Source organism: Larus michahellis, chromosome 2 (genome assembly GCF_964199755.1).
Source record: "Larus michahellis chromosome 2, bLarMic1.1, whole genome shotgun sequence".
In the NCBI taxonomy this organism is placed as follows: Eukaryota; Metazoa; Chordata; class Aves; order Charadriiformes; family Laridae; genus Larus; species Larus michahellis.
This window is the reverse complement of record NC_133897.1, coordinates 11,826,989-11,853,310: the sequence shown is the minus strand read 5'-3', so window position 1 is coordinate 11,853,310 and position 26,322 is coordinate 11,826,989. Positions and strand designations below refer to the sequence as shown.

Sequence of the window (26,322 nt, the reverse complement as noted above, 5' to 3'; positions counted from 1 at the left end):
AAAATTCGTCATGGAGGAAGTTGTGTGTGTGCAGGTTGCCCAAAGAGGTTGTGATAGATTGGATATTTGGAATCTCCAAATCTCTTTGGAGATTTTTGGCACTTGGATGGAAAAAACATTGAAGTGAGTATGTGTGAGTCCGTGAGGTAATGAACAATAATACAATGCAACAAATATTTGTTGCATACCTCTTTGGAGGTTGATACAGCACACACAGCAGTGGAGAGAAAGGCGTTACATTTTATCTACGCACAGAGATAAACTTTGTGAAGTGTTCCCACTCATAATCCCTTATTTTTGGCATCATGTTTCTGAATATAGAACAGATGCTGCATTTAGAGCTGTATAATCCTAAGAGGAGTGAAGAAAGACCCAGTCCCCATGCACAAGTGACTTCTCTGGAGAATACCATTTCCTTGGGAAACTGTATAAAAAAGATGACTCTATGTAATTGGTGACAAAATGCAGAATTTAGCCCTTAATCCTCCTCTCATCTTCTTTTTTCATATTGAAACCCTATTCTTGGTACAGCGCAGAGGCTCCCTCCTGACTGTCACACTTAGTTGTCTTCCAAAGGAAAGCAAGACCCATAGGAATGCTCTGCCATTGACTATCCTTCAAGCTGCAGCTAGGAAATACCCTCAGGGGCAAATCCAACAGCCATTTCTGTAACACGCTCTTGGGATCCCTAGTTTACATGTACTTTGAAAGTAATTTAAACTTTGAAAGTAGGATGATAGAGACTTTAAGTCAGCACAAGCTGTTCAAGTTTAATTGCACTAAGATGGTTTAACACAAAGATAGAACTTTTTAATGTTCCTTTTCCAGCTTCATTTAACTCAGGTGGCTTCATTTTGGGCATGACGTCACTAGCACAGAGTAAATCCGTAGTAAATTGCTAATACTATAAATATTCTGTAGAACAGTATTATACATGGATGCAAGTAGTTTCTGCTTGAAGTTTCATATTCTCTACTGAAGGGAACAAACTGTCCCTTATACTGGTAGAATAAAAGTTTTGTTTCTCTCTTTAGTATTAATTACAAATTTAAATTGTCGATTGTCCATTGCCTTATTTGAAGACATAAATGCCCAGAATTTTGCACATGATCTTTTTTTCCTCAGAGAGAACTTGAATCGAGATAAGTAACATTTCCTTACTTCTTTGTACTTGTAATTCTTCATAAGGCTTTTACATTCAGAAACCTTCATAACTCTTCACTCATCATTATAGGTAGTCACCTTTAAACAAATAGAGCACTCTTGATCCAGGTGCCTGTGGCAGGCTATAGGAAGATTTATTCCTATTCCCAAGATACTGCTTTTGAGCCACATCTATAGAGACATCAGCATGGGCAAAACTGTAACTAGTAGTTACTGTCTACAAGTTGTTACTAGTACTACTATAAATCATGCCTAGAACATTTTATGACCGCCTTTCCTGAAATAAATATACAGAAGCATTCTTTGTTCAAATCTCTGTTATTTAATTTAGGAAAGATGATTTTGTTAGGCTATGCCCTTTTTTCCAAAAATTGTCCAGTCATGGTGCGCTCCCATTGTATTTGTGATGCTGAGTTGAATGAACTACTTTTACTTTTTTTAATATTTTCTTAGCTTTTCTTAGCATGATCCTGTCAAAATTACATAGTTTTAATGAGACATTTTGCAAACAATGTATTAATTGACCTAAAAATAAGCTGGTTGATTAACAGACTCTTATGATTCCCTTAATATTTTCATATACAATACCATCTTTGCAACTGTCTTGGAGGAGTCCAATCTTTCTTGAACTACTTATCAAAAGCTTCCGCCAAGTCTTTATAAGATAAGTACAGAAGGGTGATTTGGACCAGACTGAGCTTTGAAGTCTGTTACTGCTGGTTTTGTTTCAGGATGTGTTGGAGTTTGGGATAACATCACCTGTTGGCGTCCTGCAAAGATTGGAGAGACTGTCACTGTCCCTTGTCCGAAAGTATTTAGCCTTTTTTCTGGCAAACCAGGTATTTCATTTTAAGATGTCTTTTTTCTGGCTTCTCTTTGGTATTTTGTAACATAATATGATAAAAATGGGAGGGGGGGTGTTGCAGTTTAAGGTTTTTATTTTCTTTTTAAAGAGTTAAAATAATAGATTCTTAACAGAGCTGTTCCTGGTACATCATGAAAACACCAAATAATTGTCTTTGTGATCCATATGGTGTTCTTTGAGTCAGATACTAAACATATATTCTGATATAGTGACACTCATCAAGGCTGAAGACGTTGCTTGCTCTTTTTGACCTATTTATGTTAATTATTAAGGCAGCTGAACCTGACCGACATTTTTAACAGTTGCCAGCAGGTCACATGCAGGTTATTCCTTCTGTGCTTAGGAGGGGAGCTCTTGCCTTCCTGAGAATAATGAGCCAACATTAATACATAATACCTCAGTATTATCACTATTGCAATTTAAGGTAGTTATTATGAAACCTTTTATTCTGCTTTTTAATGGAACTTGAAAAGAGCTCATCAGTGTCTCAGACTGCTGAAACATTTAACTGTTTTAAGTCTACTGTCTTTTGCACCATCTTGTCAATATATCATACTGTGGTTTAATTTTGTGCTTTGGCTTGTTAGCGGGGTTTTAAAAACAGAGGATGCACAGATAGCATTTCACATATGTATCTCAAAATGCAGCAGGAAAAATCTTACCGCCGTTGCTCGGTGAGAAATCTTTGTCATGAAGAGCTGGTGAAAGATGCAAAACATCACAGTGATTTAATTCTGCTTTTGATGTCTCTGTGGAGGGTTTTTTAACAATATTACTTTTAACACAGAGGCTAACTTGGGGTATGACTAAAATACCTTTATTCTAAAAACTCTTGTTCCAGTCTTGTTCCAGTAAAAAACAGATAACTTAAACAATCTACAGATGAGCAAAGGTTTTCATTCCTAGAGCTGGTGAATCTTGATTAGTTTATCATGGACAGTCTAAACAGTTTATAAAGGGGAAAGTATGTGTAATCTTCACTAAATCTTGTGAAATCTATGAAAGTATTCATATGACTCAAACAAAGATATTAAGGTGTTGTCATGAGACAAGACAAACTAATAAATATCAAAAATTCAAAATCTTAATTATATCACACTGCTTCTGTCTGTTTGCCAAAAGCTAGAGCATGCACTCTCTCTCCGGAGTTTGAATGTTTGATATTTAACAACTGTTATATCTTATATTACAATAACATTTTAATTTTCCTATAAAACAACTGCAATAAATATTTAAGTCTGAAACCTTCACAATGCATTACAACTCCATCTCACTTGGGCATAGTATCATCAAGACTGAAAGATCACTTCCTTTTTATAGCTTGCTATAATTTTCCCATATACAGCTTTTTTCATAGCTACCTGTTTACGTCTTGCTTGTGGAACTAACAGGTACCTGTTCAATTAAGAGCATTTTTTAAATCTTGTCTTCCTATAATTTCTTCCTTCAGGTGTAAGACAGCAAACATCTTGCATGGTTGATTCTGTTAAGATCTAAGTGTCTCAGCACCTTTGAAATTTGATTATGGTCAGGAATACATTATGAGCCAGCAGTGTGCCCAGGTGGCCAAGAAAGCCAACAGCATCCTAGCCTGTATCAGGAATAGTGTGGTGAGCCGGACTAGGGAAGTGATCATCCCCCTGTACTCGGCACTGGTGAGGCCCCACCTCGAGTACTGCGTTCAGTTTTGGGCCCCTCGCTACAAGAGGGACATTGAGGTGTTGGAGCATGTCCAGAGAAGGGCTACAAAGCTGGTGAGGGGTCTGGAGGACAAACCTTATGAAGAACGACTGAGGGAGCTGGGGTTGTTTAGCCTGGAGAAGAGGAGGCTGAGGGGAGACCTTATCACCCTCTACAACTACCTGAAAGGAGGTTGTAGAGAGATGGGGGCTGACCTCTTCTCCCTGGTGACAAGTGATAGGACGAGGGGAAACGGGTTCAAGTTACGTCAGGGGAGGTTTAGATTAGATATTAGGAAACATTTTTTCACTGAAAGGGTTATTAAACATTGGAATAGGCTGCCCAGGGAGGTGGTGGATTCACCATCCCTGGAGGTGTTTAAAAAAAAGGTAGATGGGGCACTTAGGGACATGGTTTAGAAGTGGCTTTTGTCAGGGTAGGCTAAAGGTTGGACTCGATGATCTTAAAGGTCCCTTCCAACCTCAACAATTCTATGATTCTATGATTTAATTCACAGACAGCACATTTCAAATTCACTTGATTCTTATTGCAGGAAATTATAAAAATATTTTAAACAAGAAATCTAATGCTTTTAATTTAGACAGATTTCTGAGGTGTATGTTTCATTATTTTCAGGGCTTAAGAGGAATTAAAATTCTACTACAAGGTGATCTAGACTACCTTATTTTTTATGGAAGTATTCCAAATCATAAGTAGGCTTTTAAATACCATCATTTCTTTAAAAGATTTCTTAATTTAAATTGTGAATTAAAAAAATTAGTTGTCTTCTCATCTTTAAAACTTTTGGAGAACTGGCTCTTAATTTCTTCTGTGATGGTCAAAGTTCTAGTTTAAGCATACATCATAATTCCCTATTGAGCATGAGTAACTTTATCTTAAAAGACTTTTTACTGTAAAAGCAATCATATTATCCTGTAATGTTTCTTCTGTATTGTACATGACAATGTAAGTATATGACTATCATAAAGTTATTCTGTGAATTTTTTATTGCAATGTATGTGTCAAGTTATAGGTTTTAAATGAGGTTGCCGTCTGAAATATTTAATTGCATGGAATGATGGTTTAGAAATAAACAATGTCTTTCCTAACTGTCTTTAAGTTAGAAGGTCTTACAGTACTTACAGTAGAAAATACTTCAGCGTCTTGAGTACACAGAGTTTAAACCACACCAGTCTTTTTCTTGCAAAGCTGGCTTTGACGTACTTTGTGGTTCTGTTAACACATTCCTCTGCTCAGCCTACTCTGAAGTGATGACTCTTCAGAGTTTATAAATAGGTTACGTTTTCTTTAAAAAATGCCATGTCTGTGCCAAATGGCAGAAGCGGCTCTGTTGTTTGGGGAGACACTGTGGTTTGAGGTCAAAGCCTTGTTATAAACTAGAAAGATTTGGTTGTTGGTTGGTCAACCATTTGTAGGGTATTTACAACTTTCCGCTGAACACTTTATACAAAGAAGAAATTCCAGTAACCAATCAGCAAGATAAAAATCATAAAAGCTTTAGTTTGGAGTGTATATAAACATGTTTGGTTATTCTTGGCCAAAGTTGATCTGTGACAGATAAATTTCTTCTTGCGTGGTGAAAACCAGGCATCTTTAAGTCGGTTAAAGACCAGTGGTCAACTCCAAACCAAAGCAATATGTTGTCACAGATTTGAAGTACCATGGATATAAACATTGCTGTAAGAAAGCTTGCTTATAGAAGTTGCTTATGATTTAACATTTTAAGAGTAAGTTATAATAATTTTAATGACTATTCTGACATCAGACTCTTCAGTTTTCTCCTATTGAAGCAGTTCCATATTGCATGAACATTAGTTCATATTAATTAGATTAAGGAGTAGAATCATGGGTTACCCCCATGTCATCTGCATAACTTCATCTGGGAGAAGAGTCAACTTCTTTGCTCAGTTCCAACCAAAAAATCCTTTCTGAAATTAATGGGTGTTCAAAATTCCTTTCCAACCATACTCGCACATCTCCTGTACATTCCTTGTACTACATTGTTTCAGCGATTGGTTCAAAGAGTGATATTCAGCATGCATATTTATTTCCTTGTTCTTCAACCAATCACATAATTTGGCCTTTAAAGTGCATTACCAACTCTACCAATATTTGCTGTAGCAGTAATTCATCACCATAATATCTAAGAGCTTTTATAGCTCTTCAGTAGATCATTTGGTATTATATTCTCAGAAAATCTTAAATAGAAAGTTAGATCAACTTTCACTTAAATTACTTTTCTATCAAATTACTTTACCTACAAATTATACCCTTTATAGAATGACCTGAAAGAATCCCTCCAGAGTAATTCAGATAAAACAGCAAAATATTTCAGGCTTTTGCAGATGTAACAGAAAAGCAGAAGCCTGCCATCACAGCTTGGAATTACTTTTGTTTTTCTTTAGTGCAAAGGCAATTCAGAGCAAGAGTAAAAGCCAAAGTAATATGAATGAAAAGCACATGAAAGGAAAAGTCTAGGTTGCTTTAACAGGAGTACTAGAAAATACAGCATGTTAATGGGGAATATAAAGTTAAGTTGTTTAAAGATTCATTGATGAAGAGACTTTTCAGTCTTTCTTATTTAAATTCTCAAATTTTGCTTTACAGGAAATATTAGCAAAAATTGTACGAGTAATGGATGGTCAGATATTTTTCCTGACATCTTAAGTACTTGTGGATATAATGACTATGAGGATGATTATAAGGTAGGAAAAATACTTTTTCTCTTCATTTAGATGCTGGTGTTCCATACGGCTATCAGACATATTCTGTTTCTAAAAAATTCCCATTTTACTCTATCAGAATTAATGGAAATCTGTAGTAATTTTTGGTAGCATTGTTGCCATATGGTTAGATTGCAGATGTCATGTAAGATAAAATCAGAAATGTAGAATTCAGTAACTTTGGAACTCAAGGCTACCAACAGTTGGTAATTGCAGTAATACATCTGTATTTCTAATATTGGAGTGTTAATGGGCTTATGCACAGTATGTTTTTCATTGTGTTATTTCTAGTAGTTTCTATTGTAACAAATCCTAATACTGTAATAATCTGTGAATAATACATGTACCACTTGACTGCCAGTATGTGTTTAAGTAAAATAGAATGTATTTAGGTCATTGGAATTATCGCAAGTTTATATTGGACTTTAAATTGCATTAGCAGTTAGAAGTGGTTCAAAAAGCTATCAAGATAACTGGAAAAAAGAATATGCTCACTTTGCAGATCATATTTCTTGTTCTTCTTGTTAAGGGAAGTACTATTTCCATCATGTTGCATCTGTTTTCTATCTGTTTTTCTGATGAGGCTAACAGAGCAAGATTTTGTTTACAAGGATGAGCTCATAGTGTCAGTAAAACTCTTGTTATCATGAACAGGTGAAGTCCTCTCATGAATAAAGATACTTGGCTGGTTGGGTTTTTCTGGATTTTAGTATGTGTGGAATAGCTCTAGGAGACCTGTTCCGTCTGGTTTGCAGAGATGTGCTGGCATTCTAGCTAAGACATGCAGTTCTTGCCATCGCTCTGTATTTAAAAGCCTAGCCATTACTGTATTTGAAAATAGAATCATAGAAACATTACGGTTGGAAGAGACCAACTGTTAACCTAGCACTGACGAGTTGCTACTGAACCATGTCCCTCAGCACTACATCTACACATCTTTTAAATACCTCCAAAGAAAATGGGTAGAGTATGTTGTTTTTCCAACTTTTCTGAAGACACATTCTAAAACATTGGTATCTTCTGACAGCTTGGGGACACACATTCTAGCCATTACAATGGCTAGAACAGCCATTTTGAAACACTGTCATTCAAACTAGACATTGTCATGTGGAGTGAAAATGGGTCAAGACTTAAAGATTCAAATTAGTAAAAGATAACATTTCAAGTAGTGAGAAGTACTTAATTAGCAGATGAACCAGTATAATAGAAAAGCTGTTCTTGTTTGACGTATTCATTAGTAATTTGAAGGAGAAGAATGAAATGCGAGTTGACTATACTTGCAGGAATGAACCTACTGAAGCTGGACATAGGAAATCGTAGCAACATTTACAAAAGCCTGGAAAAGAGCAAATAATAAACCAGTGTGGATAAAAATCAGGAGGGAGATGTGGGAAGTACGTACTGAAAAAATGATTAACAAAAGTACAATGATTAACAAAAGTACAATAGATAGATAGTGTGGAGCATGGATTCATGGACTCTGGTGGGGTACAGACCAAAGACCTTTATTGCAACAATCTGACAGGTTTTATAGCTATACACACTCTCCATGCGCAAGTTGTGTCCTGCTGATAGGTTGAAGGTTGACTGCCACGTGCTTCTCTACTTCTTCCTATTGGTTTCTGCTGTCTGTTCACGAGGAGCAACAGCTTCGTTCTCACGTCCTGTTTCTTGCTGATTCTTACTTGTTTTTCTGTTCTCTCAAGCCCTCTCTCAAGGACGCAGCTTTATCTCATCAAGGTTGAACAGACCTATGCTGCTCTCTATTCCCACAAGATAGAATATCATACATATCTAATATACATAATATACAGAATAAATGGATGTTGCAGGGAGGGAAAAGGGAAATGCAAGCACTGATTGCATTTCAAGCAATGTGGCTCGAGGGCCCTGTCTTTTTTTCTGAAGTACCAGTCATTGCTCAGGCAGTATTCTTTGCCTGAAGATCATAAACTGGTTATTTCAGTGGGCCAAGACAGTAATTCTTTTCTAACCTTAAAGTCAAAAAGTGGATGCAGTAGTGCTGGCTTGTCAGAAGATAAGCTGTTCCCTTGCAAATATTATATATTTTGTAGTTAAAGAAAGGATAAAAATTATCAAATGAAATCTGAAAAGGGAAACAACAAAACATATGTTTAAATCCCTCTCTTCATGGGAAATGATATAAAAAAGGAAGTATCATTCGGTTGTGAGAATTCAGGAGGCATTTAAGACATCAGCTAACTGTTACACAGAAAGATGTTTTCTTGAATTTGGGTCTTAGCGCTCAGTGGTACCACCTCAAAACAAAAGATCTTTGCTCAACACAAATCAGTATAGTTCATTTTTATTTGACCTGGAATTTCAACAAAAAGAACTAAAAATTAAATCCTAAGTGTTTGGATACCAAATATTTTGGACACAAAAATATCATGCAACAATATGCTTTGCGGGTGATGTGTGAGTTTGCCCTCAAAGTTACAGTAACTAAGGACATCATATCTTAGGGAAGGTGGCAAAATATTTTTATGATAAGTTTTAAATTTTCTTCGGTATGCCGTCTCCGAAGACGATGTTAAAGGATTAGGTAGAAACTGTCTCTGGTGTCAGTTTGGTGCCTGTTTCTTCACTGCTGAATGAATTTCCATTAGAGATCTAATTAAATATTTATTCCTTTTTTTTATTGTCTTTTCAGATATGGACTTGTATCTTTACTTCAAAAGGGACTTATTTCTATACTTTTTTTTCTTTATATATATGCATACAAACAGACATATATATATCTCCAGATACGCGTCTATTTTGGGCAGTTTTGAGTATTCTAGAGAAGGTTCAAATGATAGAAATTAGTGAGCAATATTCAACAGGCAATTTATTAATAGGTACCAAATTTTTATGCTGAAAACGCACTGAAATGAGAAAGCTTATTTAAAAATACTATAAGCATGTCATCTGCTATTTCTCTGCCAAGTTGGCTGATATTGTTCAGGGTATGAAAGCGCTTGTCTGCTTCTACAGTTTGCATTGATTTTACTTAGAGTTAAAATGTTCAATTTTTATACCATGTCAAATGGTGTATTAGCAGGTTCTATAAAAATAAACTATTTGCTTAACATTTTGAAATTAACTATAAGTTCCTGATACAGCACCCTTAAATAGAATGTTTTATTTTGTTTTAGATCTTCTGTTAGTATTCGTTAGTGCTCCTGTCTGTATTTGTAGGCAACCAATTTGACAAGTGTAACAGTGCCTGAACAAACTATCTGTATGTTTTTATCACATCAAATTGTAGATCTAAACCTTTATTATATACTTCCAATCTCTTTCCTGTAAGTAAACTAGTTACTGCTAACCTTCAAGATTTAGATTCATCAAATAAGTGTCTTTTTTTTCCGTTTAATATTTCTGTTGAGGTTGTGGCAGCACAATAGGAAAATGAATGGCTTGATTTGACCATGCTGGAAACATGTGTCAAGGTGTGTTAACCCAGTCCAAGCCTCACCACAATCTTTCCTTTCATGGGGACATATTTTGACATCTGTCTAGACGGAACAAGCTAGAGATGTGTCCTAGCTGTCCTCAGAGGGTATTAAACTCTCTGTCAGCATTATTAATATACAGCAAGATGGCTGGTGAATATAAAGGACTGAAATGTGTCCACTTTACTTAAAATAATGACTGGGTCAGTTAAGACAGTATTGTCTAATCTTAGTGTGAATTGGCCAGAGGTTTATTAGATAACACAAAAAACGACATACAAGTTATAAGCTATGGGATTTGAATGCATAGGCTCAGACAAAGACAAATTTGCGGAAAGATCCTCAGGGCTGTGGTGATACCGTTGCAGCTTGTGCATAAGTAGAAGCATTATCTATGGAAGAAGTATTCCCCTATTTGTACAGTTCCCTGAAGCATTGACTCTTCGGCTGCTGTCAGATATAACATTCTGGGCGTGCTCCCCACTGCCCGATACAGATACACGACCCAAGGCAAGGGGAGTGAAGGCAGTGAGGTCAGGACTGACACAAGCAAACGCTGTCCTAAATGCCTGTAGCTACCTTTAGAAAACAAATGCATTACTACAGTCTGTGAAGTGGATCATTGCAGTGGACTAATGAATTATTTGTATTGAGTCTAAATTGAATCCTTCCCTCTCAAAAAAATGTAATGCAGGGCAGCCATCTACCCATGCTTTCTATATTTATTTATACCCATGCTATATTTATTTACATTACATTCTGCATTTTTCATTTCTTAATGATGTTACTATTATTAAGAGATACTTAAGGCAATACTGGTCTCAACTTTTTTGGGTGATGTTTAGGTTTAAGGTGAACTGAAGGAGAAACCTGTCGGAAAAGGGATATCATTAATTACTTGCATAAAGATTATTAAATACCCAAAGGAATACCAATTTTATTACATATATCTTTAGTGAGTTCTATTTCACTCTACACCATTTAAAAAAGTGTAGAAGTGCCTGATAAGTAAATTATCCACAACATGTAATCCATCTCTTTATCTCAGTTTATATTTATATGTTAAGGACGACATCTGGTCAATAGCAAAACTCCTTTGGACAAAGAATCAAGCCCCAAACTTTCTTCAGAGCATCTTGTCCTTCAGCACTGAATTACCCTCTCACCCCTAGAGGTCCTTCCAAACCAAGGCTGAGGTTGAAAGATCCACTGGGTAACTGTCAACATTGCCTGGGAAGCTTCGTGCTATGTCTATTCTGTAAATAAACAGAAGACTTCTGTCTCCTGAACTTAATCAAAATAACATAAAACTAACTTCAAAAGAAACATTAATAGAAAAAGGTGTCTGTTCCAAGAAAACAAAACACAAGTGTGCATAAGAACAGATTTTACAAATAGTGTATTGAAGATAACACTAATTACACAAACTCGTACTAATCCAATTTATTTTTATATTTGTGGGTTTTTGTACTCTTTTAAAACCTGCTAACATTAGGTAGACACACAAAAAAAGAGGAAATATTTTAGGATTAGGTCTTTATAGTCTAGAAAGCAGTTACAGATTCTGTAAATTTTTCCAGAAAATTGTTCTGAAAATCATAAGCCACTGATTTTTGCTGTGCCTACCTACCTAATGAGTTTAGTTTAGTGACTGTAATTTGACTATTTTCCTCAAAACTTTAAAAGTAAATTGTTGGATTTCAGATTTTGAATCAGTATTGCTCAGATAATCATGTGAATATTTTGCAGAGGCCAGCTGTTCTAAGTACTGCTGCAAAAGTACTATTTTTGTTAGACATGCAGAAAATTTCATGCCATTTCAATTTCTATTTCATAATGGCATTTCAGTTTCATATGCATGACTTGAATCTGTTTATTCTTTGAATACAGTTACAAAATCTAAATGGGTTTTGATATTTAGTCTGTGTTAAAATCCTTTAAAATTTTAATTTAGTTTTAAATTCTGTTTTGGTCAATCCGTGCCTCCTTTGCACTCATTTTACTCCTGCCAATCTTCAAAAATTTTTATTAAGTTCAGAGGTTAAAGCTAAAGTTTATTTGAGAACTGGCTAATTATGGTTCACACAGAACAGTAAATAAGAAATACACGCCCATATATAAATAAGAATACGCCCATCTTACATGAAAGAAATTGATTTTTATGTGCTATCACATTTGGTATTGCTTTACCTGTCTCTTTTGCTGCAATACAATATAAAGAGTTTGTTTCTAAATGGTACTATGTAAAATACAGAGTAGTGACAAATGCTTAATAGCTATAACTAAGTCAATATTAATCTAAAGTAATTTCCTGGTTTTCAACTACCACAACACAATGCTTTGTCTTTATGGGGGTCATATGTATATTTAATAAACATATAATTTCAGAACACCATTTGCCAATTTTTTTGTTGAGTCACTAGGAGTTATAGAGGTCTTACAGGCAAATTAAGACACTTCTATTTACACTCATACAGGAAATTTAAGAAGCAATATGATTGCATCCTCTTTGTTGCTCAGTCTGATAAAGTGCTTCATGCTAATCATCTAAAATTTTTGCTTGTTTCTGAAATCGTAACACCTGGATTTAAACGATTATAATTTTTGATGTAATGGATTCAAAATGTAGTAGTGTTTACTTAGCTTTGCAATAGTTTGAGAAGCAGGGTTAATTTTTGATCAGGAGAAAATTTTAAAACATTTAAGATTTCTACTCATTATAATACTAGACCGGTAAAATGATCTGAAAGAAGGAAATGTACTCATATAGCCACAATCTCAGGTGTATAATAGAGAATAATTAAAAATCTGTGTTGTATGATAGAATAATTTCAGTTGTGTAATTATTTCTTATTTGCTTGTACTTAGTTTGAACAAAATGGCCATGGTCAATATTAAGGTAATGTCAAAGTACTCTTGGCTGATCAGCTTCAATCCTGACTTATACCTCCGTGTAGGTATTTCGTGTTCGTCCGTTTGGCAGATGAATGGCCAGCAGATAGATTCAGTCCTGCTGACACTGACAGCTATTGTGCTGGACTAAAAGTACACAGGATTCTTGTTTTGTTTTTAGTGTTGTAGGGGTCATGTGTGTGTACAGAATGCCAGAAACATTATTTTAAATAATGTGGTTTTTTTCTGGAGGAAGACAACCTCTTCTATTTTCCCTAGTGGGTAGAAGTGACGGGAGTAATTTTCCATCCAGGCTGCCTGACAGTTACTGTGAAGCTCAGAGTATGTAGCTAGAGGCTAAATTAAAGGCAGAGTTACATCAGGGTGGCTGGACAACTGATGTTTTGTTAGAAAGCTCACGCGGGGTTTCACCTTTTTTTCCTTCATTTAAGAATTCTGAAATCAGATATGAGTCCAATTTCAAAATATTCAGTCAATGGAGTTTTTCTGAAATCAAATCTAGACAGATTTTTCAAGGTGGTATAGAATGATAAAAAAATGAAGTAAGTCCGGCTTTTTTGTTGGACATCTTTCAATCAACTCAGTGCTGTTTGAACCACAGCTATTTTCTTTATGCTGGTGCAGAACACTCTCTTATTATATAGTCTAGTGGCTGAAAAATATTTAAAGTACTATTTTCAATTCTGTAATATCAACACCTCTCATGCAAGTTTGCTTATAGACAGCAACAATTTTGGTAAGTTCATGCAGTTGAATGCAATTTATGCATCTACATCCACAGTTGGAGTTATTAGACAATAGTCCAGCTCCCAACTTGAATAATGGGTTTTATGATGCCTTCAAAAATTGACAAGGTGAAGGACCTTTCGACTTTCACTTCTATGAACTTAGTGAATATATCTGGTATAGTGCCGTCTACTTCAGGAGGTGACACATGGCTTATATATAGAGGTCATAACTCTCGGGAGAATGTAAATATAATGGCTCCTGTATTTCTTGCCAGTGCTGTAGAATTGACCATTAGATACCCTCTCAAGGACTGCAAGTTGATAATAGCTGAAGCATGAGAGAACTGGAGTAAAGGATGTCTCTAGTGGGAATCCTTTATTGCCTTCAGGGGATTTCTGGACTATTCACTGTTCACCTTAGCAGGTGCTTTTACTACGGACTTTCGAAATTTACTCCTTACACATAAAAATAATCTCAGAAATGCTGTTAGGTAAATTTGTGTTGAATTCTGAGACTGCCTGCAAATCCATTTAAGCTGCTTGCCTTCTGTCTGAATGTTTATGAACAATTTTTTAAAATAACATCCTTTTTTTTTTCTTCATATGTCATTCCTTTTGTCTGTTTATTTGATGCCTTTGCAAACTGACAGGCTCCAAAGTTGGTTAACTTGGCAGCATGATGGCAGATCATTGTCTAGCCAACCCAGTCAAGAGCAGACCCAAAAAGGAACAATTTGTCCACTTAACCATGAGCACCGAGGGGTTATGAATTAGATCTAAACTCTCTGGGACATTGTAAAGGCATTGTTACACACAGGTCAGTCAAGAACTTCATGCAGTATACTTTATTGGTAAAAACTGCAGATAGTATTTTATTCATAGGGAAGGAGTCCATCAGGCAAAAAATACCTTTCGATGATAATATTCTCTCTCCTTCTACCCATTTGAGTTTAGATTCACATCTCAGGAATTAGAGGGTACAAGTCAAAAATGCAAGTTATACGGTGAGGTATTAAGAGGAGACATAGCTCCAGGACATTGATTATAAGATTAAAAAATGTGTTAGAGAAATTGCTTTTATCAAAACTTTTCCTTAAACAAATTCAACAGAGGAATGCTATTAAAAACCAACAAATTTAAAATTAACATACTGGTTTTCTTTTACATACTACAAAATCATTCTGCTCTAATGTCTTCTGCAAGATATCCTTTAAGAGAAAAGCACAGGATATTTGAACAAAATAATATCTGCAGTTTACAGCAGCCAGAATTGGAAGTATGCTCACTACGTGTTCTGTGCTCACTTTAGGTCTGATGAGAATGACAACTCTTTTTGACCAGTGTCTTGCTTTGAATAAATGTACATTACAGAAAAAAACAGAAGAAATGAATTAAAAAGACTAAGGCTCAAACTCTGGCTACCCAAAAACCTTAATCAGTTTAACTACGTGGTTTTGAAGTAAGCTTATTTGGCGAACATTCTATTTAATTTTATTTAAATTAGATTTACTTGAATTACCTTAATTTCTAACTGATTTATAAAGTATACATAATCTGCATGCTGTACATACATATGGAAGCCCCTATCTATTGTGAAAATGGTGCAACACAAGATTAAACTCCACAATTTTTATATATTTCCATGGGGAAACAGTATTTAAAGCATAGCTTAATCAGTAGCTTCTGACACCTGACCTTTTAGTAAATTAGCCTTCAAAAACGCCTCCTCGCTCACTTCCATGCCATTTCTCTGTACGAAGCACTACTGGTTTCTTTTTCATTAGTCTTCAGCAACTTTGAGATACATGCTCATTATGTTACACACTGGCATCACTAGGACGGTGTGCAGTTACCAGTAATAGTATGATGGCTGATAATGTAAGGATACATCACAAAACCGAGATTTTTGAACAGTAAGCAAAAAATACGTACTTTTGCATGACTAGAATTACAAGTCAGATGAATTCCATCTGACTAGATTGCACAGTGTACTCATCTGCATTTAATCCAGACAGCCTATGCCTTCTCTACAGTCAAAGGAGATCTAGCCTTTGAAGCCTGGATGGAAATCATATCATCCTAATTTCTTTGAATTGCTACAACAAAGCACATGAATCATAATGTAGAAGAGACTGTTCTTCTCCATTGACTCCCCCCATCTTGGGAGACAATGAGTAATTCTGTTGAGTTGCCTACCTTTTAGAAAGATTATATCCCACTGTTAAATGTATTAAGCTAAGTGAGTCTTACCTTATTCATTTCACCTAGTCACCAGTAGTTATTTGAAAGGTTTTAAAAGAATATGTTCTATTTTGTCATCATGATATTGTTACTGAGAAAACAGACCTGCGGTGTCAGAAATCCCATGGGAGTTGGACCTCAGTTGGAAAAATTCCGAATAAAAGTAAAAACAAATGCCGGACTTCAAATGTTGGCCTTCAAAAAAAGATGGGAAAAAAGAATAAAGGAAAAAATCTTAATGAAAATAAAAAACGAAGTTTTGTAATGCTTTTGCTGCCTGATGGAAAGCTGACCAAATCAGTGGAGAAACTCTTGGGACAGAGTCACGTTGTCTAACTTTAGACATTTGTCATATGTGTCTGCGCTAGTCTCTCTAGGTTCCATTCCTATTTGGTGAAGAAAAAGTAGGGATTTTTACTTCACTATCCTTCTAAATTTTTTTAGATGCCTGTCTTAAGATGACATGAATAGCAGTCTGCCGCTTCTATTCATTGGTTATAAAGAGAATCTTGATACCTAGCTCAGATGGCTTCATCCCTGCAGAAATCGGGCTATTATTAGTGCATCTGTTTCTTTACTGTACTGTCCTGCACTTTATTCTAACTTGTTCTGAAGAAGTAAACAGGGACTTTGCATTCCTGGGCATGGAAAACATTTACAGGAAGGCAAAATTGCTTATCCTAAAATCAACTTTATAGAGATCTCAACAACAACAAAAAAAACCCACAAAAATTAAAAAAAATAGTTGAATTACATAAACCAGACAAATTTTAGTGTTGTTACTCAGTGTAATGGATTCCAAGAAAAGCGGAAGTAAAAGATATATTGAGTTCAAATTGTTCTTGACATGAAGCAGAGCATATAAGCAGAATCAAGGCTTTCCCATGGGATCGTAGGTCTGACTGCCATTTCCCAGTAATTATTTCTGTTCCAGAATCATTCCTGTAAAAAACTTAATGCATGCCATCTAAAGACTATAGTGACCATGGATCATTAGAGTCTGTAAATCAGGTGATTCTGTGTTCTTAATTTATGAAAGTATAATAGGTGCTGTGCCTAGGACAGGAATGAGGAAAGGAAAAGAATGTAGGAGCGGTGCAATTCATTCCGAAATGAAGATGGGCAAAAATATGGAAAAAGTGAGCAAAGGCAATGCAGACTAAACGTAGATGTAAATTTGATATACTTGGCACCAAACAATTTACATGCTTCCTAAATAAAAGCTTCCAAGGCAAGACAAAAATGAAGGAGAATATACAAACACTGTCTAGATCTGGTATGCTTGGGTCTTTTAAAGCATTAATAACATCATAAAAATACAATACACAGATGAGGGAATTATATGATAACACAAGTGGTGATTGTTTTATAAGCAGTGAACTTGTTGAATCGCAAATAATTGCATCAGAAGAAGCGATCAGAACACAAGAGATTTGTTCTTACCCATTCAGTAGAAGCCGAATGTGAAACTTTCACCTTATGCATCAGGTTTTCTTATCTGGTGGGCACTGACTCAGCTGTGTGCGTTCAGAACATCAGAACAGGTGCTGGAACAAATTTCTTGGGTCTCTCAATCATGTCTGTGTCAACACAGTCAACCACATCAAATTCATATACTTACCACATATTTTAAAACCTGGAAGGATGAAATCTAACTTGCAAATCAAAATTCCTGAAGTTAGATATTTACTTGAGTTGTATGTGTCTAATTATTAGTGTGTGGAAACAGGGCTTCATGTGGTAGCCCAAGCATAGGTATCTAATGCCATTCGACTTGTCACTGCCATTCCAGCAAAGAGGTCCTTTGTCACATCTGTCTTGGATACTAAGGTTAGCTTAGGAAGTGGAGGTTAGGTGAGTGGACAGTGAGGTGGATTGAGAACTGGCTGAATGGCAGAGCTCAGAGGGTTGTGATTGGCAGCACAGAGTCCAGTTGGAGGTCTGTAGCTAGTGATGTTCCCCAGGGGTCAGTTCTGGGTCCGGTCTTGTTCAACGTATTCATCAATGACCTGGATAAGGGGACAGAGCGTACCCTCAGCAAGTGTGTTGACGGTGCAAAAGTGGGAGGGGTGGCTGACACCCCAGAAGGCTGTGACACCATTCAGCAAGACCGGACAGGCTAGAGAGCTGGGCGGAGAGGAACCTAATGAAGTTCAACAAGGGCAAGTGTAGGGTCCTGCACCTAGGGAGGAATAACCACATGCACCAGCGTAGGTTAGGGGTTGGCCTGCTGGAAAGCAGCTTTGCAGAGAGGGACCTGGGAGTCCTGATGGTGTCGTGGTTTGAGCTGGGCTGGCCACTGAAATGAACAACAGATGCTCTCTTTACTTCTCTCCCCTTCGGAGAAGGATGAGAGAGAAAAGAGATTTGAGTTTAAAAAGAAACTAAACTACTTTAATGAAAATATTAATGAAATAATAAAAAGAAAATAATGAAATATATACAATATATACAAAACCGTACCGAGCTCCCAGGATGATGATCACATCACTAGCAGGCACTGGGAAAGTCGCAGACTGGACTCAGCGATAGACGGAAAGTGGATTCTGGATCTGGATTCAGGAATGCACAAATCGGGATCAAAGGGAGACGAACAGAGAGAGTCCTCCTCGGACACCATTCGTTGAAGAAAGAGGCTGACCCTGTGATCCCTCAGCTTTTATACTGAGCATGATGCAGATAGGATGGAATACCCTGTTGGTCAGTTCTGGGTGACCTGTCCTGTCCAATCCTCCCCACAATTCCAACCACTCTACACTTTTCTTCTTACGGCCCTCCAGTGGGGCGTATAACAAAGTTAGCTGACCTTGGTTGTTATAGCAATACTATTCTTTGGCATAAATTATAAACAATCATGTCTTATCACTCTGTAAGTGGATACTGTCTGAAAAATATGCCGTTAATTTCAGAGAGTAGAGTTAGTTAGAAGAGGCTTAACTGAAAAGTAAAACTACAAAACAGAAACTTGGTTCTGTTTTACTTCAAACAAGAACACGTGGACAACGAGGTGACCATGAACCAGCAATGTGCCCTTGTGGCCAAGAAGGTCAATGGTCTCCTGGGGTGCATTAAAAAGAGCATGCTTGAGAGGGTTCATCCTCCCCCTCTACTCTGCCCTGGTGAGGCCACATGTTCAAGAAAAGACAAGGAACTACTGGAGAGAGTCCAGCAGAGGTCTACGAAGATTATGAAGAGACTGGAGCATCTCTCTTATGAGGAAAGGCTGAGAGACCTGGGTCTGTTTAGGCTGAAGAAGAGAAGACTGAGAGGGATCTCATAAATGCTTGTAAATATATGAAGGGCAGGTGTCAAGAGGTTGGGACCAGACTCTTTTCAGTGGTGCCCAGCGACAGGACAGGAGGCAACAGGCACAAACTAGAACACAGGAAATTCCATCTGAACATAAGGAAAAACTTCTTCGAGGGTGCCAGAGCCCTGGAACAGCCTGCCCAGAGGGGTTGTGGAGTCTCCTTCTCTAGAGACATTCAAAACCCACCTGGAGGCGTTCCTGTCCAGCCTGCTCTAGGTAAACCTGCTTTGGCAGAGGGGTTGGACTAGATGATCTCCAGAGGTCCCTTCCAAAACCTACCATTCCGTGATACCCTAAGTAGTACTGGATGACTACATTTAGGCAAATAGGTACAGTTTGTTCATTATGTCAGTGGAATTTGTGTTGACCAAATAGTCATGTCTACTTAAGGGTGCACTGAATGTCTTTCTTGACTGCATTTTTTCAGGTCTTGATTCTGTAATCATTATCTCTGGCTGCGGAAGGAGGGGAGCTAGTATGTCTGTTGCTATGAAAGTCAGAAAAGTTGGGCAAACCTTTTGGTAATGTAAAATGTTGTGAGTGGGATCTTGGCAGATGAGAACAGATCTCTGTCCTCTCTTACTTGGTAATAAGTTATCGTCCATGATAGCCAGCAAAGCTGTTCTTACCTCATGTACTGATCTGAAATCAGCTGGTGCTAAATCTGGCATGTTCATTTCAGTGTAGTGAGTTTGTATCTTCACTTTATTTAGTCTGGCCAGCAAAAAAGGCAATTTGATAATGGAGTTTAATTGTTTAGATATTTTATAGCTAGAATTATGTTATTTTCTATTTGATTTTCCTTTATGTATTTGAAAGGAGAGAATGAATATCAATGAGTTGATGTATTCTACGTTGATGATCAGAATGCACACTTTTGACTGATTGTGATTTAAGATATTTAGGACATTACATGTAAAGGTGCTGATACAGTTTAACTGAATCGTTATATGTGACACTAAGATGTGTAGCATGTTTGCATTTGTGTATGTTTTACAGCCTGGATTAGTCACGCATAAAGACGTACTGCCATAGTACAGTCTTTGAAATCCACTCCCTTCAGTAGATGCAGAAACCCTTTGGATGAATTAATAGTAAAGGATGTTATGACTCATTTTTGAGAAACTAATGTTATATTTAGTTCCAGGTAGAAGCCAAGGACTTGAGTAATGAGTTCTCAAAAATGTCAAACATGTTCAAGAAAAACTACTTTGTATTGTTTAAAGGAAACATGCAAGTTGAAATTACTTCTTATGGTTGCCAGACTCTTTGATCTCTCATGTAAATATGGAATAAGTAGTCACTAGCAACAGAATAGTCAAAAATATGGATCAAAATTGCTAATGTAAGCTAAAAGTATTTTATTACTTCGCATATTTTTAAGGATCCCTGCATCAAAATAACAATGTTTCTAAACCTGTCAGCTTCTAATAATTCCTGTGAATCATATGTGTGCAGAGTTCTTTATGTGATTTGCAGAAAAAGGGTTTCAAGGCTCTTGTGGGTTAACCCCAACAGGCAGCTCAGCCCCCCACAGCTGCTCACTCACTCGCCCACATGGGGGCTGGGGGGAGAGAATTAGAAGAGTAAAAGTGAGAAAACTCCTGGGTTCAGATAAAGACAGTTTAATAGGTAAAGCAAAGCTACACATACAAGCAAAGCAGAAGAAGGAATTCATTCCCTGCTTCCCATCGGCAGGCAGGTGTTCAGCCATCTCCAGGAAAGCAGGGCTCCATCACCAGTAACATTGGCTTGGGAAGATGAACGCCCTAACTCCAAATGTCCTTCCTTCCTCCTCCTTCCCCCAGGTTTTATTGCTGAGCACGGCGTCATATAGTACGGGATAGATATCCCTTTGGTCAGTTGGGGTCAGCTGTCCCGGCTGTGTCCTTCCCAATCCCTTGTGCCCCCCCAGCCTCCTCACTGGTGGGGCAGCGTGAGGAGCAGAGAAGGCCTTGACTCAGTGTAAGCACTGCGCAGCAATAGCTAAAACATCCCTGTGTTATCAGCACTATTTCCAGTACAAATCCTACAAGGTGCTACAAAGAAAATCAACTCTATCCCAGCCAAAACCAGTACAAAGGCCTAACCTAAAAGTCAACAGCGAGAAAGTCGGCACAAGAGAGTTTTTGAATGAAGCAAGGAGATGATGGGAGGAAGCTTGATGTCTAGCCAGAAGGAACTAATCTTAAATAAGGAGTATAGAGAACATGGTACTTAGAGAAAAGTATACAGTTGGGTCAGTTTAGTCATCTGTTTAACAGCAAATGCATGAGTTGTCATGTGTCAAACTTACACGCTTCTTGTCTCAGAGTTATTTCTGCTCCTTAGGCAAACCTAAGACTGTCTTTGAAGCAGATCTTATAACCAACTCATAGCACACTTTGGCTGCTCAGCAGCAGAAAGGGACCTTACAGCTGCTTTAAGATTTTCTAGCACAACAGGAAACCTGAATAGGAGGGAAGAACCCATTTCTACTGGGCACTGGGAAGGGCCAGGACACAATTCACATCACAAGTCCTAGTTTAAATGTTTTCCTTTCAAGGCTGTCAACAAATACAGATGTTAGGCTTTGTTAAGCTGCTTGATGGTTGGTAGTTCCCAGAATAAGAAGACCAGTGGTGTAAAGTTGTGTCTGTGTGCACCCTTATCAGATGCTTTGTGCATACCTGGGGACACCCCTGTCTCTGCTCTGCAGTAATGAAATGTTGAACATCTCTCTTACTATTAAAAGAATATCTCTGCTAATATTTTTTTTCCATGATAGTGAACAGGAAAATTTCCACTCAGTATTTAAACAATGTAGATTCATTGTCATTGCAACTTCTTTTGCAAGTGACATTTATCTCCCTCAAATTTACATGGTGGATGTTGAGTTTTTGATTTAGAGACTATTCAGACTTCTATTTGTGCACTCAGCAGAAATCTGTTTTAGTGGTGTCTGCAAATGCCAACAAGTTGGTAACAAATAGAACATGTTGTGGAACTGCTGTGCATCATTTCGAAGCTTTACACTATATTGGCAACTCCTGATGTGCACAAGGTCAGCGACTAAAATTCATTTTCTAGTCCAGATTACTGATGAGGGGGCATGAGGCTGCCAAATTGTTGAGTCATTACTGGAGCATCCTTTTTCCATCATTTTGCAGAGCAGGTCAGGTTGAATGAATGAAGGAGGGTGCCCAAAGTATTTGCAGTGTTTTTGGTGCCATGGGCTGTTGTAATTGTGGCTGAGAAACTGTTTATCACTCTATTTCCAGAAAATTGCCTGGAGACTGGCTGATGCTCCTTTTGCTATGAGAGAAGCCAAATTAAAGAAGTGTAGGGGTGCTCTGCAGTGCTTGTCTGTAGGCACAGTTTTTAGAGCCGTCCAGAAATGAGCCAAACTGGGGACTGGACTATAATTCTGTCATTCTAGCAGGGAATTAAAGGACAGTTCTTCAGAACTGATTTTATGTGAATTTATGTTAGTTTTGAAAAAAATGTTCTTAGAATTCTATTTGAAAACACTTCTAGAAACATTGTTCAAGGAACATTGAACTACTTATAGTCTTATTTAGCAAACATAGGATTCATGTGGAAAACCAGGATCTTTTTGGGGCAAGCATTTGTACACTCTGGGTAGCCACACTTGAATTAGTCGCTGTGGGGCCTCTTCATTGTCTGTAGAAATACATCCAGTGAAGTCCATGTTGACTGCTTGCATAGATACAAGAAGTGCTTCCTAGAAGGCCCTGTGAAGAGACCCTATATTGCCTTAGATGTTTATATTTGCAGTGTAGGCACCTAACACTAGGTGAAATAGAGCCTACAGAGAATGCTTTATGCCCTTTATGCCCACAGAGAATCCCTAGGAATGCAGTGGGGCTCTGCAAATAGCCAGCAGACTCTATAGAGAGCAATAAAGTAATACTTTAGGGTTTATCCTTTTAACCGCCCAGGGACACCAACTTTAAAAAAAAAGGCAAACAATATTTATTCAGGATTTTGACCAAGGAACTTTCTTATGGTCATTCTAATGACACTGGAATCTTCATTAAGTCCATCTTTTCCTTCTTTATCTCTGCAGCAAATGAATATTATGTAAAGCAAACAGAACATTAAAACGTCAGGACTGTTGTCAAAAAGGTCATCACAATTTACTTCTCTAATTAAAAAAAGAGATTTCTGTTTCCTTTGACTCCTCGTATAGCACTTATAGCTCCTAGCAAGCATGACCGTTGCTATGAATACACTTAAGGTCTATGGCAGTTATGTTTCCCTTATTTTCCCCCTTTAACTGTATCTATGATAGCGCAGTTTCAAGATTCTTCATTTCATTTAACATTTCATTTAGTCTTTTCCATACCTGTATAATATTTGTTAAGTGAAAGTCCAACTAATTTCATCATGAATTGGGATTGCAGAAGTCACTTCTTCACTTGTCCTTTTAAATGCTATAAAAATAAATATATTAAATGACTTGCATTTTCCTTTGCTGTCTTAGTTTATTTTAAAGTATTGCTTCCTTGCTACTTTTTACAAACTACTTTTGAGAAGGTGAGTGCTATAGCCATGTGCACTAAATATTGAAATTCTGCTTGTTATACATAGCACATTCTACACTGCTATTAAAATCATTCATTTCATAACATAGCAAAAAAATTTACAATGTTAATATTTTATCTAGCTTCAGTGGAAAATACTGTCAAACGACTATTGTAGGCATAAATGAAGAAGCAGCTTAATTCTGAGAGTATTTAGCATTATTTTTCTTGATGTTGTCGTTCAAAATAGGGTTTAATGTAATATGTAACTGGTAAATTTACAGATAACAGCGGTTAATCAGCGAACCATGCACTTCAGTCTGTTTTTCTCTGTTGAAAAATTTCCTTTCCAAGTTTTAGCAAATAACTTTACTAAAGAGAGAAAGGATTGTTTGGGTCACAATTTAATAAAGATTTGAACATTTAGATTAGGAAATTAATGAGACTTAAACATGTCTTTAAAATTAAACATAAATGCATAACGAAGTACACTGGAGCAGAAGGACTGAGAGAGATTCTCTTTTTCAGAGATAATCCTGTCTTTCAAACTGTGGCTCGTTCTTCCCAGTTTAATTGTGTTTATGGAAGTTGATGAATCTGATATTTTCTTTGACCTCATTGACATGGAATAATCAGCTGAAATCGTACCAGCTAAGTCTTGTCTAAGTTTTGAGTTCCTGAGGCTGAATTTTCTACTGAGGTCAATTGGCTTGAGATGTCACATTGCAAAAATATGTTGGAATAAAGACACAATATTCTCATCACGTACTGTAGAGCAAAGAGTGAAAATAATGCTATTTATTTAGCCTTCAGAGCTATTTAATGGAAAATTATATTATTTCACTGTCAATTTTACATCTCAGTAAGTGGTTTCTGCATATATATTTTTCTGTGCAGGTCAACTTCTATGTAAGGGTGAAGGCAATTTATACTCTTGGACACAGCGTATCTCTGATTGCTCTTACAACAGGAAGTATAATTCTTTGCCTTTTCAGGTATGTATTTTTCATGAGTAAACATGAACAATGATAAGATTGTTTTAACTGTTATCTGATTGCTCAGATATTTTGAAAATGAGTTGGTTTTACATTTTTCTCCATTAAACAGCTGACAATAATGTAATGCTAACTTATTTTTTTGCTAGCACCAGTCATACTAAAATATTTCAAAGCACTTTACAAATTTACAGGCATTATAGCCCATGTAAGAAAAAACAGTCATTTAGGAATGGGTTATATAAAGCATTTTCTATTTGATTATTAAAATTGGCACCTTGAATTGCTCTTGAAAATTAGTACGATGCTGGTCTCAGCACTGGACAAGTGGGCAGCCATATCTTGCAGAAGCTTCTGAGCAGTCTCCAGGGGTCCTATAATCAAAGGTAATCATTCATTTCTCCAAGTGGGGTTGTAAAGGTATGGATAACTGGGCTGAAGGATAGTACTGGGTGTGCAATGTTTTTGTTAGGCAGTTAGGAACGGCAGTACTGTCTGTTGGTTTTGCCTAGTTTCTGGGAGTTTTCTGAGACTGAAAGCAACATCCAACTGGTAAAAGAAATTGCAAATGGTATCAGTGTCATAGCTTTTCTCAGTCTCTCCACCTTCATGCCTTTACATATCACTTCTACCTGTCTAATAGAATAGCCTTTATATTCTCCATTATAAACTTCACGCAACTTTTCTGTTCCACTCTACACCAAGAAAAACATGAAAATGCATCTCTCAGATTTGGTAGAAAAGTACATATAGTACGTAGAGGACAGCATGTTGTTTGTCAGAGCCTCATTCCTCTGATGAAATATTCCTATGGTGAGTTCTGTAAGCCTTTCAGTCTGCCGTCTAATTTTCTCAGTATTTAAATATTCAGAGGCTATTCAGAGCAGATATATAACCCATAATTATATTTTGTAATATCTTTGAAAAGAATTGAGTCACTCATGGTTATTTTCTTTCTACCAGCAAACGCTACAGGCAGATCGTGCATTTTCAAAACTGCTAAAACCTAATAACGCATTTAAGACAGTGTGTTATAGACTTCTGGATGTTGTCCATCACCAGAAGCCAGTTATAACAAACAGATCAAAAATTTCAGAAGTGTACTCAAAACCTTCAACTTCAGTTTAAATATCCAAGTTGAGAACTCCCCAGTCTCTCTGTTGAGTCAGTGGAAAGACACAGGCTTTTTTTCAGGGGGGAAACATTGGGTCTTCTAAGTCTCCCCCTAAAGAAGCCTGTTTCTCTGTTATCTACAGGGAGTGTAGGGGCCTCCTAACATAGTAAGTTGAATTAGGAACCCAAATAAGTTGTAAAAATTCAGTATATAATTCAATATATATAGTTTCCCAAGCATGTAGCAAGCAGCCAGTTATTATGGAAGGATGCAGTTGAAGCAATTGTAAACTATCAATAATAGAAGTGAATGCAAATAGCTATGTTTGTATGTCTGTCTGTCTCTCAGGGCATCCCATACGTTATGGTAATTTTTAAGGAAAATAGGAATGTTTCTGTAAGTTTTAACTTTTCATTAGTCATCTACCACCGATCTAAGAAACATACTTATATATATACTGTTTATAAAGATCAGTCATTCACCACTGAAACACATTCACCTTTGCATGTAACCATCAAACTTTCACCTTGCTGTATTTAAAAAACAAGGACAAAGAAAAACTCTTATAAGTGAAGCTATCTAAA

The 26,322-nt window shown here is 36.9% G+C and overlaps 1 protein-coding gene across 2 annotated transcripts in view; it reads left to right on the top strand.

The window, feature by feature from the left end:
- VIPR2 (vasoactive intestinal peptide receptor 2) overlaps positions 1-26,322 on the top strand; it is a 60,957-nt gene that overhangs the window by 15,143 nt on the left and 19,492 nt on the right. For both annotated transcript variants that reach the window (XM_074574151.1, XM_074574150.1), the window contains exons 3-5: positions 1,896-2,003; positions 6,338-6,435; positions 24,527-24,624. In XM_074574151.1, the coding sequence (XP_074430252.1) occupies positions 1,896-2,003; positions 6,338-6,435; positions 24,527-24,624 (304 nt within the window). The remainder of the gene's footprint in view (positions 1-1,895; positions 2,004-6,337; positions 6,436-24,526; positions 24,625-26,322) is intronic.